At 44.6% G+C, this 10,928-nt stretch overlaps 1 protein-coding gene across 2 annotated transcripts; it reads right to left on the bottom strand.

Moving 5' to 3' along the window:
- Positions 1-717: 717 nt before the first annotated feature.
- On the bottom strand, positions 718-9,716 carry ATP5PO (ATP synthase peripheral stalk subunit OSCP). 2 transcript variants are annotated; one of them, XM_045902507.3, is made up of 7 exons: positions 9,603-9,716; positions 8,376-8,426; positions 7,043-7,153; positions 4,681-4,810; positions 3,824-3,936; positions 1,194-1,280; positions 718-898 (listed from the first exon to the last, which is right to left on the bottom strand). In XM_045902507.3, the coding sequence occupies exons 1-7, from the start codon at positions 9,636-9,638 to the stop codon at positions 785-787; spliced, it is 642 nt and encodes a 213-aa protein (XP_045758463.1). In that variant the 5' UTR covers positions 9,639-9,716; the 3' UTR covers positions 718-784. The 2 variants fall into 2 exon arrangements, with proteins under 2 accessions (XP_045758463.1, XP_064435240.1); XM_064579170.1 differs by lacking the exon at positions 9,603-9,716 and adding an exon at positions 8,997-9,129.
- Between the last annotated feature and the right edge of the window lie 1,212 nt (positions 9,717-10,928).

The raw sequence follows: 10,928 nt of genomic DNA, 5'->3' as shown, positions 1-10,928 counted from the left end.
CAGACCCAATCCACTGGACAGATGCAGGACCTGAGGACACAGCAACAGGTGTTGGTCCATGCTTGGCAGAAGCCAGTAAGAAGCATGAAGGAGAGCATGGTGCCCATGTCCTGACCCACACAGAATCTGGGGGCTCAGAGGACCACTTCCGGTATCTTTGACTGGACATGGGCACGGACAGCGGAAACTCCAGGACAGTAACTGGCCTGGTTTGCTGGTGTCTTAACTCCACCTGCAGGGTCAGCCCCTCCCCAGGCTCTGGGCTCAGAGGCCAAGGACATGAGGTAAGATACCTTAAGAACCTAACAGTGCCTGGCATAAAAGGCCTCAAAAAATGTTAACCGTTTTTTTTGTTGTTGTTGTTAAGATTTTATTTATTCATTTGACAGAGACAGAGCACAAGCAGGGGTGAGAGGCAGAAGAAGAGGGAGAAACAGACTCCCCACCGAGCCAGGAGCCCAATGAGGGGCTTGATCCCAGGACCCTGAGATCACAGCCTGAGCCGAAGGCAGACACTTAACTAACGGAGCCACCCAGGCGCCCCTTAACTGTTTTTCCTAATGACACAAGATTTCATAAATTCCTAAGAATAATCTACACAAACTAAAATCTCCAAACAATGGGCCTTTTAACCTTTCAACTAGGGGGATTCTGAAAAAAAGATATAAAAATAAGGCTCCCTGTATTTCCACTTCAAAAAAGACAGTAAACAGTATGTTCTGTTCAGGAAGCATTTTATTGTTGCTCCAAGTTTAGGAATTTTCACTGACAAAAATCAACACTTTCAGAAAACTTCCCGCATGGCCCTGCTGAGCTTCTGAATCTTGGTTTTTGCAGACATATCGGCGTATCTCTCTCCAATACGGACAATCATTCCACCCATGATTGACGGGTCAGTCTAGAAAAGAAAACAGGCTGGAAATGTGAAAAAGCACTGACATTTCTTGATCAAACGGAAAGATGAAAAGTGCTCTGAAAAGTCTACATGCTGCACAAATTAAGGTGTTACAATTACGTCTAGAGAAAAGCAGAAGTCAAATTGTGAATGGAATCTGTAATCATTTAAGTCAAAAATGTAAAATTCCTACTATAAGCAATCAGGTATATCATCAGATTTAATTTTTCACTTCCTATAGCCATTCGAGAGTGTCAGACAAGCTGAGGAGACATACGAGACATAATTAAAAACCTACCTTAACTTCCAATTTCAAGACTTGGCCTTTACTTAGGAAGCTCTTCAGGACTGTTTTTAATTCAGTAAGAGTGGCTTCATCTAAAGGCTAAAAGGGGACAAAACCATCCTTTAAATTTAGACAAAGCACAACAGAAATTTTCCACAGTAAAAGAAAAAGAAGAGAATCTCCCTGGCACACACCGGCAAGACCGGCCGGTGAAGCCCGCGTGGAGCCACTGGGGGGCCCTTGGGAGGTGGCCAGGGCCCCAGCCCACGCCAACCCGGCCGACGCCCGGCAGCACCACCCCCTCCCCGTCCCTGCTGCCCAGTGCCAGCAGTGCAGCTAGATGCAGGGAAGGGGGAAGACCCTGAAGCGAACGACGCCCGCGGACACAGGCCTCTTCTCTGCGCAGCCCTGAGGGCCTGGCACGAGGTATGGGTTCCCCGGATGGAAAGCTGCAGCTGAGCCTGGTCCTAGAACCTTTAAGACCCCCAGTTAGCAGAACTCTGGAGGCACGCCCTGCCTCTCGGAGTGCCCGGGGGGGCCAGCTTGGGACTCTACTCTGACAGAGCGAGCGTCCGGCTTGCGTTCGCTCCTCCTGCCCCCCCGCTCTTACTCCTGGTGAGGTGAGGATGAGTCTGGCTGAAGGAGAGGCCTCTCACCTGTCACAAATCCGAGGCAGCCCCCATCCAGGAGTCCAAAAGCTAGCAGAAAAGTGTTGTCTTTGCAAAGATCTAACAATGTCTCTTGTGGGGGGGGGGGTGCTGTAAAAATCTATCAGTGTTTTGTTTTTTAAGATTTTATTTATTTACGTGAGCGAGTGCATGTGCGGGGGGGGAGGAGCAGAGGAAGAGGGACAGGCAGCCTCCCCACTGAGCGTGGAGCCCGAAGCAGGGGCTTGTACAAGCCTGAGACCATGACCTGAGCCGAAATCAAGAGTCGGATGCTTAACTGAGCCACCCAGGAGTCCCAAGTCTATCAGTGTTTAATCAAAACATTATTTGCCAAGCCTCCAAGGTTAGAGAAATTGGAAGTATGTGCACACCTTCCATTGAGATGCATACTAGGTCCCGGGCATTTTACACCCACCATCTCCTGGAATCTAGATGACTCTGGGCAGCTAGCAGTTCTTACTCTCATTTTCCGTATGAGAGAAAGGATGCTCGGAGTGGTTAAGAAACTCACCGAAGGTCCCACTTGCTCCAATATTCGCTATCAGTCTATTTCCATAGTCTATGCCCTAAGTCATTAATCAAGGAATGATTTTGTTTTGTTTTGTTTTTAAACAGTGGAAACTTATTTACCCAAGGAGTTTCAACATCAAAAGCATTAGCAACAGCTGGTTCTAAAAAACTTTTACAAAAATATGCACCCTTTTTTTTTGAACTTTTTTTTTAAAAATTTTATTTATTTATTTGACAGAGAAAGAGACAGCGAGAGAGGGAACACAAACAGGGGGAGTGGCAGAGGGAGAAGCAGGCTTCCCGCTGAGCAGGGAGCCCGATGTGGGGCTCGATCCCAGGACTCTGGGATCATGACCTGAGCTGAAGACAGACGCTTAACGACTGAGCCACCCAGGCACCCCAAATATGCACCCTTAAAAAAAAATCATGTCCTTGTAATCTGAGTGACCTGTACCAGGGCTTAGCCACAGGGACGGTGTGACCATGTGCCGGGTGAAGCCTCGTCTGGGCTCCCCTGTCAGGGGGAGCTGCTGCGGTCCCAGTGGGCTCGGACGAAGGCCTGAGCGGCAATGATTCTCGGCCAGTTACGTGCTTCGGTGGCACCAACTATTGAGCTACGAGTGTGCAAATGTTACTATGTGCTAAACTGTCTCTTTGAAACTGTGCTTTTTCGGAGAGTCAATATATCTATTAAACACCAGAAATATTAATCCAGACGAGGTCAGGTGCTGCGTATTTTCCAAGCCAACCTACCATCCTCTACTGATAATTAAGCCCCACAGGCTGTTTTCCTGCACCGATTCAACTGCAGTAGGAAGGAAACATGTATTTAAGACATCAACAAAATTAATTCTGGGGACATAAGTGTTGCTTAAGGAACATGCACTTCTGAAAGACAGGCCTATGTTCAAATCCTGATTCCATGTTTTGTCACCTTGGGCAAGCAACTTAATTTCCTTGGGTTTCCTCATCTATACAACAAAGATAATTCTACCTCACCTAGAACCCTGATATTAAAATAATAAGTTATAAAGTACCTAGCACACAGTAGGTTTCAAAAAATGGTGTCATTATAGCCCACTCCAGCAACGCCAACAAGATCAAAGGGCCTATGTGCCCTACCCTCCCATTCACCACCACAGAAGGTGAGACACTCTAGTTCCAGAAGCCTACTTACTAAGGTATTTACAAAATAACTGAAAGCTGTAAAAGGAAAATAACCACTACTTCCTAACATACTCTAACCTAGTATGGTCCTTCTGAGTAGTCACTGGTTAGGGAGGCACTAAGAAGATCCACACTGGCCCTTCCAGAGCGCAACTGTTTAAGACCTGAAGCGAACCTCCTAAGCAACAAGTCACCTTTACCAACTCCTGGATTTCAGCCTGTTTTTTTCTTTTCGTTATGCAAAATGTGATGCATGGCATGTCAAAGCAAATCTAGTGGCAACAGGGTGTCACTTACAGATGCAGTGGTCACTGTGCACGGTACTTCTCCACGGTGGACGCTCATCATGGTCGAAAAGGCAGAAATGACTCCAGGGGTATTGTCCAAGCGACCATTCTCAGCAAGCAAATCTGGGAAAGGTAAAGTGTCTTAGTAATATGAAACTCAAAACACGTTAATCATGAGGTATTACATTCACCTCAAAAGCAAACTTAGATTTGTGGCCTTAAAATGCCATATTCAACATCCTTCAAGAATGTGAATAAAGGCGATGCAACTTGTTATTTAAAAAGTATATTCAGCATTTGAAAGAACCAGCACTGATTCACATCTAAATTAGTAAGGTGGGTGTGGGGGGAGGTCTCACAGGTCTGCAGCTGCAATCTTCATCCAAGCCTGCAATCTGATTCTCCTATTTCTGGTTGGAATCTAACCTCAAATTAACATACATCTATATTCAAAGATGACGACATGAACACATTTTCTTTGGAGCTCGTATTCTGGTTGACCAAGAGACTTCAAAAGCAAGCCAAATGCACCAAAGAATGCAAATGTCTTCAAGGACCGAGGTACAACCACTGGCTACAAACCATTTTCTTGGTGTGAATCCCACTGGTCTTCTCCACAGACTGAAAGTACTGACTGCAATTGCTTTCTTACATCTTAACATCCTTCAGACAGTGCGCCTCAAACTTTAACACGCAAACAATTCACTTGGGGAGTTAGTTAAGATGCAGATTCTGATTTAGCAGGCTGGCTAAGTCCTGAGGTGCTTCACTGCCAAAAGGCAGGGGATGCTGATGCTCCTGGTCCATGGACCACATTTTCAGTCACAAGATTTTCAGGGACTTCAGTGGAAAAGATCTAATACTTACTGATCAGGTTGGATGTGATAGGAGAGAACCTCTCTTTTGTGCTCACGTCATTTAGGTTTTTCATTTTCACGGAACGCTTTATATAGGGATTCATAATGGAAGCAGCCATTTTGGGTTCCTTCAAGATTTGCTAAAAGTACCAAAAAATAATTTCTTAAATTCTTTAAAGCATAAATGATCCTAACTGCCACAACATACTTTATGAATCATGTACTCCATTAATTAAATCAGCACTCAAGCACACATGAAGAGAAATTTACAATCAAGTAATTTTCATTGCCTTTGAGAACACACCGTACCTTGATTTTACACAGGATATAATGGTATTTCTTGAAAGAATTTAAAAACACTTTATAAAGTTTCTTAAATTTATATTTGCTTTTTAAGAGAGATTAGAAAAAATTAAACAGCCAAAAGATTCAATGAACTGCATATGTTAATGCATTTAATACGGGTAATCCTCTAGATTTTCACATACTACGAGGAGGCCAGTGATGCCAACGCTCACGTGCAGACCTAAAAAGGTGCTCTGAGAGCAAAGGAGGCATCCCTGTCATGCCCCTTCCAGTGGCCTCTGTCTCAGACTGATCCTGACGCTGTCCTGCCTCTTACAGAGCCCCGAGAGACCCCTCTGGTGTTTCCAGAGCAGCCTCCGTCAGTCTGGGAGGGAGAGTGGACAAACAGTGTGAGTGCAGCTACCAGGAGCGACACCACGCGTCTCCATTTTATTAATTCATAAATGTCTGTTTTCAGTGACCCAGGGTAGCTTCCGGCACCTTGCTCCCCTTAGTATCAGGCCAGAGTTCAACGATCCAACGGCTGTTTCCATCTGGATACCTTTCAGTTAAACAGCTCCGGTAGCCCCTTGTCCCCGGCTCCTGGCCAGAATTCTGTCTCTAATCCAGGCTGCTTGTCAGGCTAACACTTCAATTTGAGTGACTCCATAGAAACAGTATTTCCCCCTAAAAACTGCGGACTTACACAAATGAAAAGCATTCGGGTGTTAGGGGAATGCGTTTTTCATGTTTCTCTTCTTTTCCTGCCGCAGCTCGTGGCATCTGTATAGCGTCACACGTTCCTCCCAGCACCAGAACACTGCTAACGCTTTATCGCGTTTTAAGGTAACTGCCTCCTTTCTATGTTCCGTGTCTTAACTGATTTCCAGGTTTTAGGCAAATCCCATTCTAATGCCCACAACCCAGGCCTCGCTCTCCACCGTGAACACCACTGTTCAGGTTTACAATGGGCATAAATGACAACTGGCGGGCAGTAATTATCACCTCCCAAATTCCCCGTGTGTGATCCTGCCTTCCCTTGCTACCCTTCTCCCAAGCGTCTCCAACAGTAAGGCCGTTGGCTCTGTGTGGGTCATAATCACACCAACTAAGACCGCAAGCATTATCTGTAGAGATAACTGGACAAAGAGAGGAATAGAGAGCCAACATTACTGCCTGCTAGGACAAAAGTCCGATAAAAAGCTTAAAATGAAAAATGAACAAAATACGTATTATCCTATGTGACTAGCCTGTGAGGGTTTTTTCTTCAATAAGATAAAAAAAAATCTTTAGAAATAAGTGGATTAAAAATACAAGAACATCTTAAAATATAAAACCAAAAAAAAGCAAAACTCTTTCTGGAGATATATACTAGCCTCTCCTTCTTTAATCCAGAACTTACTGTTGGAGGTGGCAACCACAAAGCAAAAAGAGAAGGGGAAGCAACAAAACGGAGTTAAAATTACAGCAGAGATTCTCCTCTTTAAGTTACACAGTAGGCTTCTGTTAATTCAATTAATTTTCTCTTTTTATGTTGAAAAATGTAAAAATAAACTTTCCCCTGTAAGCTTCATGATCTTTGTCAGTTCTCCAGTATCATTATGGAGCCCATACAGCTTTCCTAATTTTGCTGCTCACTGTGCTCTGCTTGGTCATTTTCCCCTCACATCTTGGGAATAAACTAAAAATTGAAACGGAGAAAAGGCTTCATAAATTCCTAGTAAAGCAAGTTATAATACATTCTAAAGACTATTTTGGCAATACCTGAAAACAAACACAGATTTTCAAAGGTGACTTCTATTTCTTCTCTTAGCCCCAAGTCTTGGTTCCTAATATTAATATCCTGATATGTATCCATCTGTACCTATTACACAATAGGTTCAGAATAATAATTCCCACTACTATCACTATCAACATGATTACAGAAAAACAGGTCTTTTTTTTTTTTTTTTCTTTCTCTCCTTTGTTTTTTGTAGTCCATTTTCTCTTAGGATATAATATACCTCATTAGGGATACATGGCCAAATAACTAAAGCAAAAACCATATGAAGGAAATTTAGTAAGAAATGAACAGAAAAGCTACTTACTGATACTCTCAACAATTCTTTCTCTACTTGTTCCAGTTTATTCTGTTTAGATGCAGCAGAATAAAGAGCAGTGGCATAGCGACCTTCGATACCATATACCTGAACAGGTGGCTTTAAAAAAAGGATGGGGTAGGGGAGGAAGAGAAAAGGAAAATCACTTAAGACAAGATCATACTGCCAATAGGAGGATTAAATATTTATATTTAAAAAATGACATCATTTATAGCACAAAACAGTTTAAATATGTCATAAAGAGCAATTCTGAATGGCAATTCTCAAACAAGTCAGGGCTGTTTCCTTGGCCAGGTCACTCCATCTTTAGGCTATCAATTTCTCATCTCAAAACGAGATGCTGAGGAAACAGGGTGTCCCTTTCAGCTCTAACTATATAAATCAGTTACGTTAATTCTGAGATGCGCTTATGCTTCCTTTGAACTCAGTAACTAATCAGTTCCAAGTACTGGAGATTTTAAACACTGACAGAAGGCAGTGTTGCATGTTAGAGCCAAGAAAACAGGTATTTATGAAACATATACAAGTGTATATTTATATACCTCATAGTAACATCATAAATTTCCCCTATGGTGCCTCCTCCTCAATGTTCAGTTTAACAGAGCTCTTTAGCAACTTACTGAGTGTCTGATGCTTGGATTATTTTTCACAAAAGACTGTAGACTTTTTTGTATGCACTGTCATCAACATATGACTACATAAGCCTGACGGTGCTATATGGTCGAAGCGGGAAAGCTTAGGCTCTGAATGAGAAAGATTTAATTCCAGTCCAGCTCTAGGATCAAGCTGAGTAACCTTGGGCAGGTTTTCCCAGAGTCTTTTTCCTTTTTTGTAAACGGGAAGACCAGCTACTTTCCATCACTGTAATGGGGTTTTAAGAAATTCTCACAAAGGTTATGCAGGGGCCTGTTGCACACCAGGCATTCAAGTTACCCCATTCTCTACCCCCATGCACACATCACATTTTGGAAACCACAAATCATGCAGAAAGGTTTAGGTAGTACTTATACAAAAGTCTATGCCCTAACTGTATTGCTGTTCGACTCACACACTTTCATCTATTTTATTTTATTTTATTTATTTTATTTATTTTTTAAAGATTTTATTTATTTATTTGAGAGAGAGAGAATGAGAGAGAGCACATGAGAGAGGGGAGGGTCAGAGGGAGAAGCAGACTCCCCGCCGAGCAGGAAGCCCGATGCGGGACTCGATCCCGGGACTCCAGGATCATGACCTGAGCCGAAGGCAGTCGCCTAACCAACTGAGCCACCCAGGCGCCCACTTTCATCTATTTTAGAATTAATTACAAAAGCTGACATACCCGCACGAGCTTGGAAAACGGCCTGACGACAGTCATACTAAAGCATCGCACCTTTAAAACAATAATAAAACATTTTAAATGATTAGTTTCTGAGTTATCATCACACAGGTTACATGATGCTCTTTATTACCTAGGAGTAAATTTCCCCACTGAGAATCATCCCTAGTTGCCTGGGAAATTTGCTTTCCCACCAACTCCTTCGTTTACTAGGAACAGGGCGAGGCTAGCACACCAGTGTGAGAGAGAAAACTCAAATCTGGCTGAAATACAGGTTTCAAAAAAAAACCAACGCAAGATTTTTGGCATTTATATTACCACCCGTGAGCAAGGATTTTAATAAAAAGTGGGAAGATCCCAATCATGATGTGCAGGAGATGTATTTTCTCAGACTCCAAATGCTATAGGAAAATAAAGATTAATCCAGAGTATTGCAGCACTCTGATGTGAGCACAGGCCCTGGCTCTGAGAAACGGTATCCTGTCTACCAAGGAACAGAGCTGGAACCCATTGTTTAAAAAACCTGCAAGGGCACAGGTCACCTTTAAATAATTTCAGTTCTGTTGTGTACTATACCAACTGGTTGTGGGGATTGAAAGGCTTTATTACTTAGAGAAAACTTACCTAAGTTGCAAGGTGTCATGACATGCAAAGCATAGTGTTGATATGTAGTACAAAGAGCACGAATTTTCCTCCCAACTCCATCTTCTGTGGGACTGTGTGGGTTCGAATCTCAGCTCCTACCTACCCCTTACTGGCTGAGCTGCCAAGGACGAGTCATTTAAACTTTTCCATCTCATTTTCTTTATGTGAAATGGGCTTTACAAATAATCCTTAGCATTACTGGTGACCCCTGACAGGTTTGACCACAACGACAAAAGTTAAGTGACTTGGCGGTGGGCCGTGTCCTTTCTTCGTGGTCCGGGGAAGCCCGCCCTGCCCGCCCCCTCCGGGCTCCTCAAGCTACCTGCTTCCCGAGGCTGTGCTCGGGGGACGAGGTCAGGCACCACCCAAGGGCGTCACCCTGCGCCCCCTGCCCCGCGGGCGTCCACAGAGGGGAGGCACGGCCGCCTGAGCCGCTTTGTGTCGCCCCGACTCGCGGGGCCCCACAACGCTGAACGGCGGCCACGCTTCCCCAGCTGTGGCCTCACCCGGTGGCCCTTAGCGACCTGGAACGTTTCACCCTAGGAGAGATCCTCTCGCTAGTTTTCAGGACCTCCGTTCTCTCACCTGCCGGGACAGCCCGGAACCTGCTGGGACGGCCATCTTCTCCCGGTGGCTGTAGGTCAAACTTGAGTTAGGGGGGAGAAACGCAAGGGCGCACGCGCGCGTCAGCGTAGCCGCTCAGCCCGCTGGGAAATGTAGGCGTAGGTCGTCAGGCCGCATGCGCACGGATCGCCGTCAGGCTGGGATTTGTGGTCTTTAGAAGTGGGTGTTACGGGTTGAAGCCACTGAGCTAGTGGGCTCGCACAGCGCCCTAAGATGAAATCCTTGAGTTGCTAAATGGTCCTTACTGTAGGATCTTATTGTCCCTAGTTTTTAGATTTCCATTTCGATAAATAGGTGGCATATGGTCAATTTCACATTCATTACTAGCTTTATTAGCATCTTTTACCCCTTCTTTCTATCGCGCCAAAGGGTGTATCAAGGGCAGTTCCTCGCGCTGTATGAAAAGAATCGAACCCTCCGGCTCCAGCTGCGGACTCTTCTTGCCCAATGCCTGGGCCCTGACTACTCCACTACCTTCATACCCCCCTTCCCTCATCTCACCACTGACTCGTTTGTTTGTGAGGGCATGTGAGATTCTAGTGCCTAAATTCTTTTTTTTTTAATTTAATTTTATTATGTTATGTTAATCACCAAGCATTACATCATTAGTTTTCGATGTAGTGTTCCATGATTAATTGCGCACCACACCCAGTGCTCCATTCAATGTGCGCCCTCCCCAATACCCATCACCAGGCTAACCCATCCCCCCACCCCCCTCCCCTCTAGAGCCCTCAGTTTGTTTCCCAGAGTCCATAGTCTCTCATGGTTCGTCCCCCCCTCCGATTCCCCCCGCTTTCATTCTTCCCTTCCTGCTATCTTCTTTTTTCAAGAATATAATGTATTATTTGTTTCAGAGGTACAGGTCTGTGATTCAACAGTCCCACACAATTCACAGCGCTCACCATACACATACCCTCCCCAATGTCTATCATCCAGCTACCCCATCCCTCCCACACCCCCCACCACTCCAGCAACCCTCAGTTTGTTTCCTAAATTCTTGATTCTGGGTAGGGCAGAGTGATTATCCCAGATTATCTTGGGGTCTGAGCAAGTGTGACATTGAAACTGAAAACCCAACACTAGCCTTGGCCAGTTTCTCTGCATTCATAGAAACAGCCGATTTTCAACCTATTTCACCCTAATGGAGCTTGCTCTTATTTTTCTCTTCTGTATAGGAGAGAACTGGCGAGCAGAGCACGGGTCGGAGTTCCCTGGTTGAAATAAAGGGGTCCTGTGGTCAATTAAAAACCTTTTTCCTGTTCAGCTATATTATACGAACACAGTTTA

The sequence above is a fragment of the Mirounga angustirostris genome, unplaced genomic scaffold (assembly GCF_029215605.1).
Source record: "Mirounga angustirostris isolate CCGP_5_RB_7025 unplaced genomic scaffold, mMirAng1.0.hap1 SCAF_1, whole genome shotgun sequence".
NCBI classification, from domain to species: Eukaryota; Metazoa; Chordata; class Mammalia; order Carnivora; family Phocidae; genus Mirounga; species Mirounga angustirostris.
Note: the sequence above shows the minus strand (reverse complement) of the source record. Positions and strands in the feature narration are given on the sequence as shown.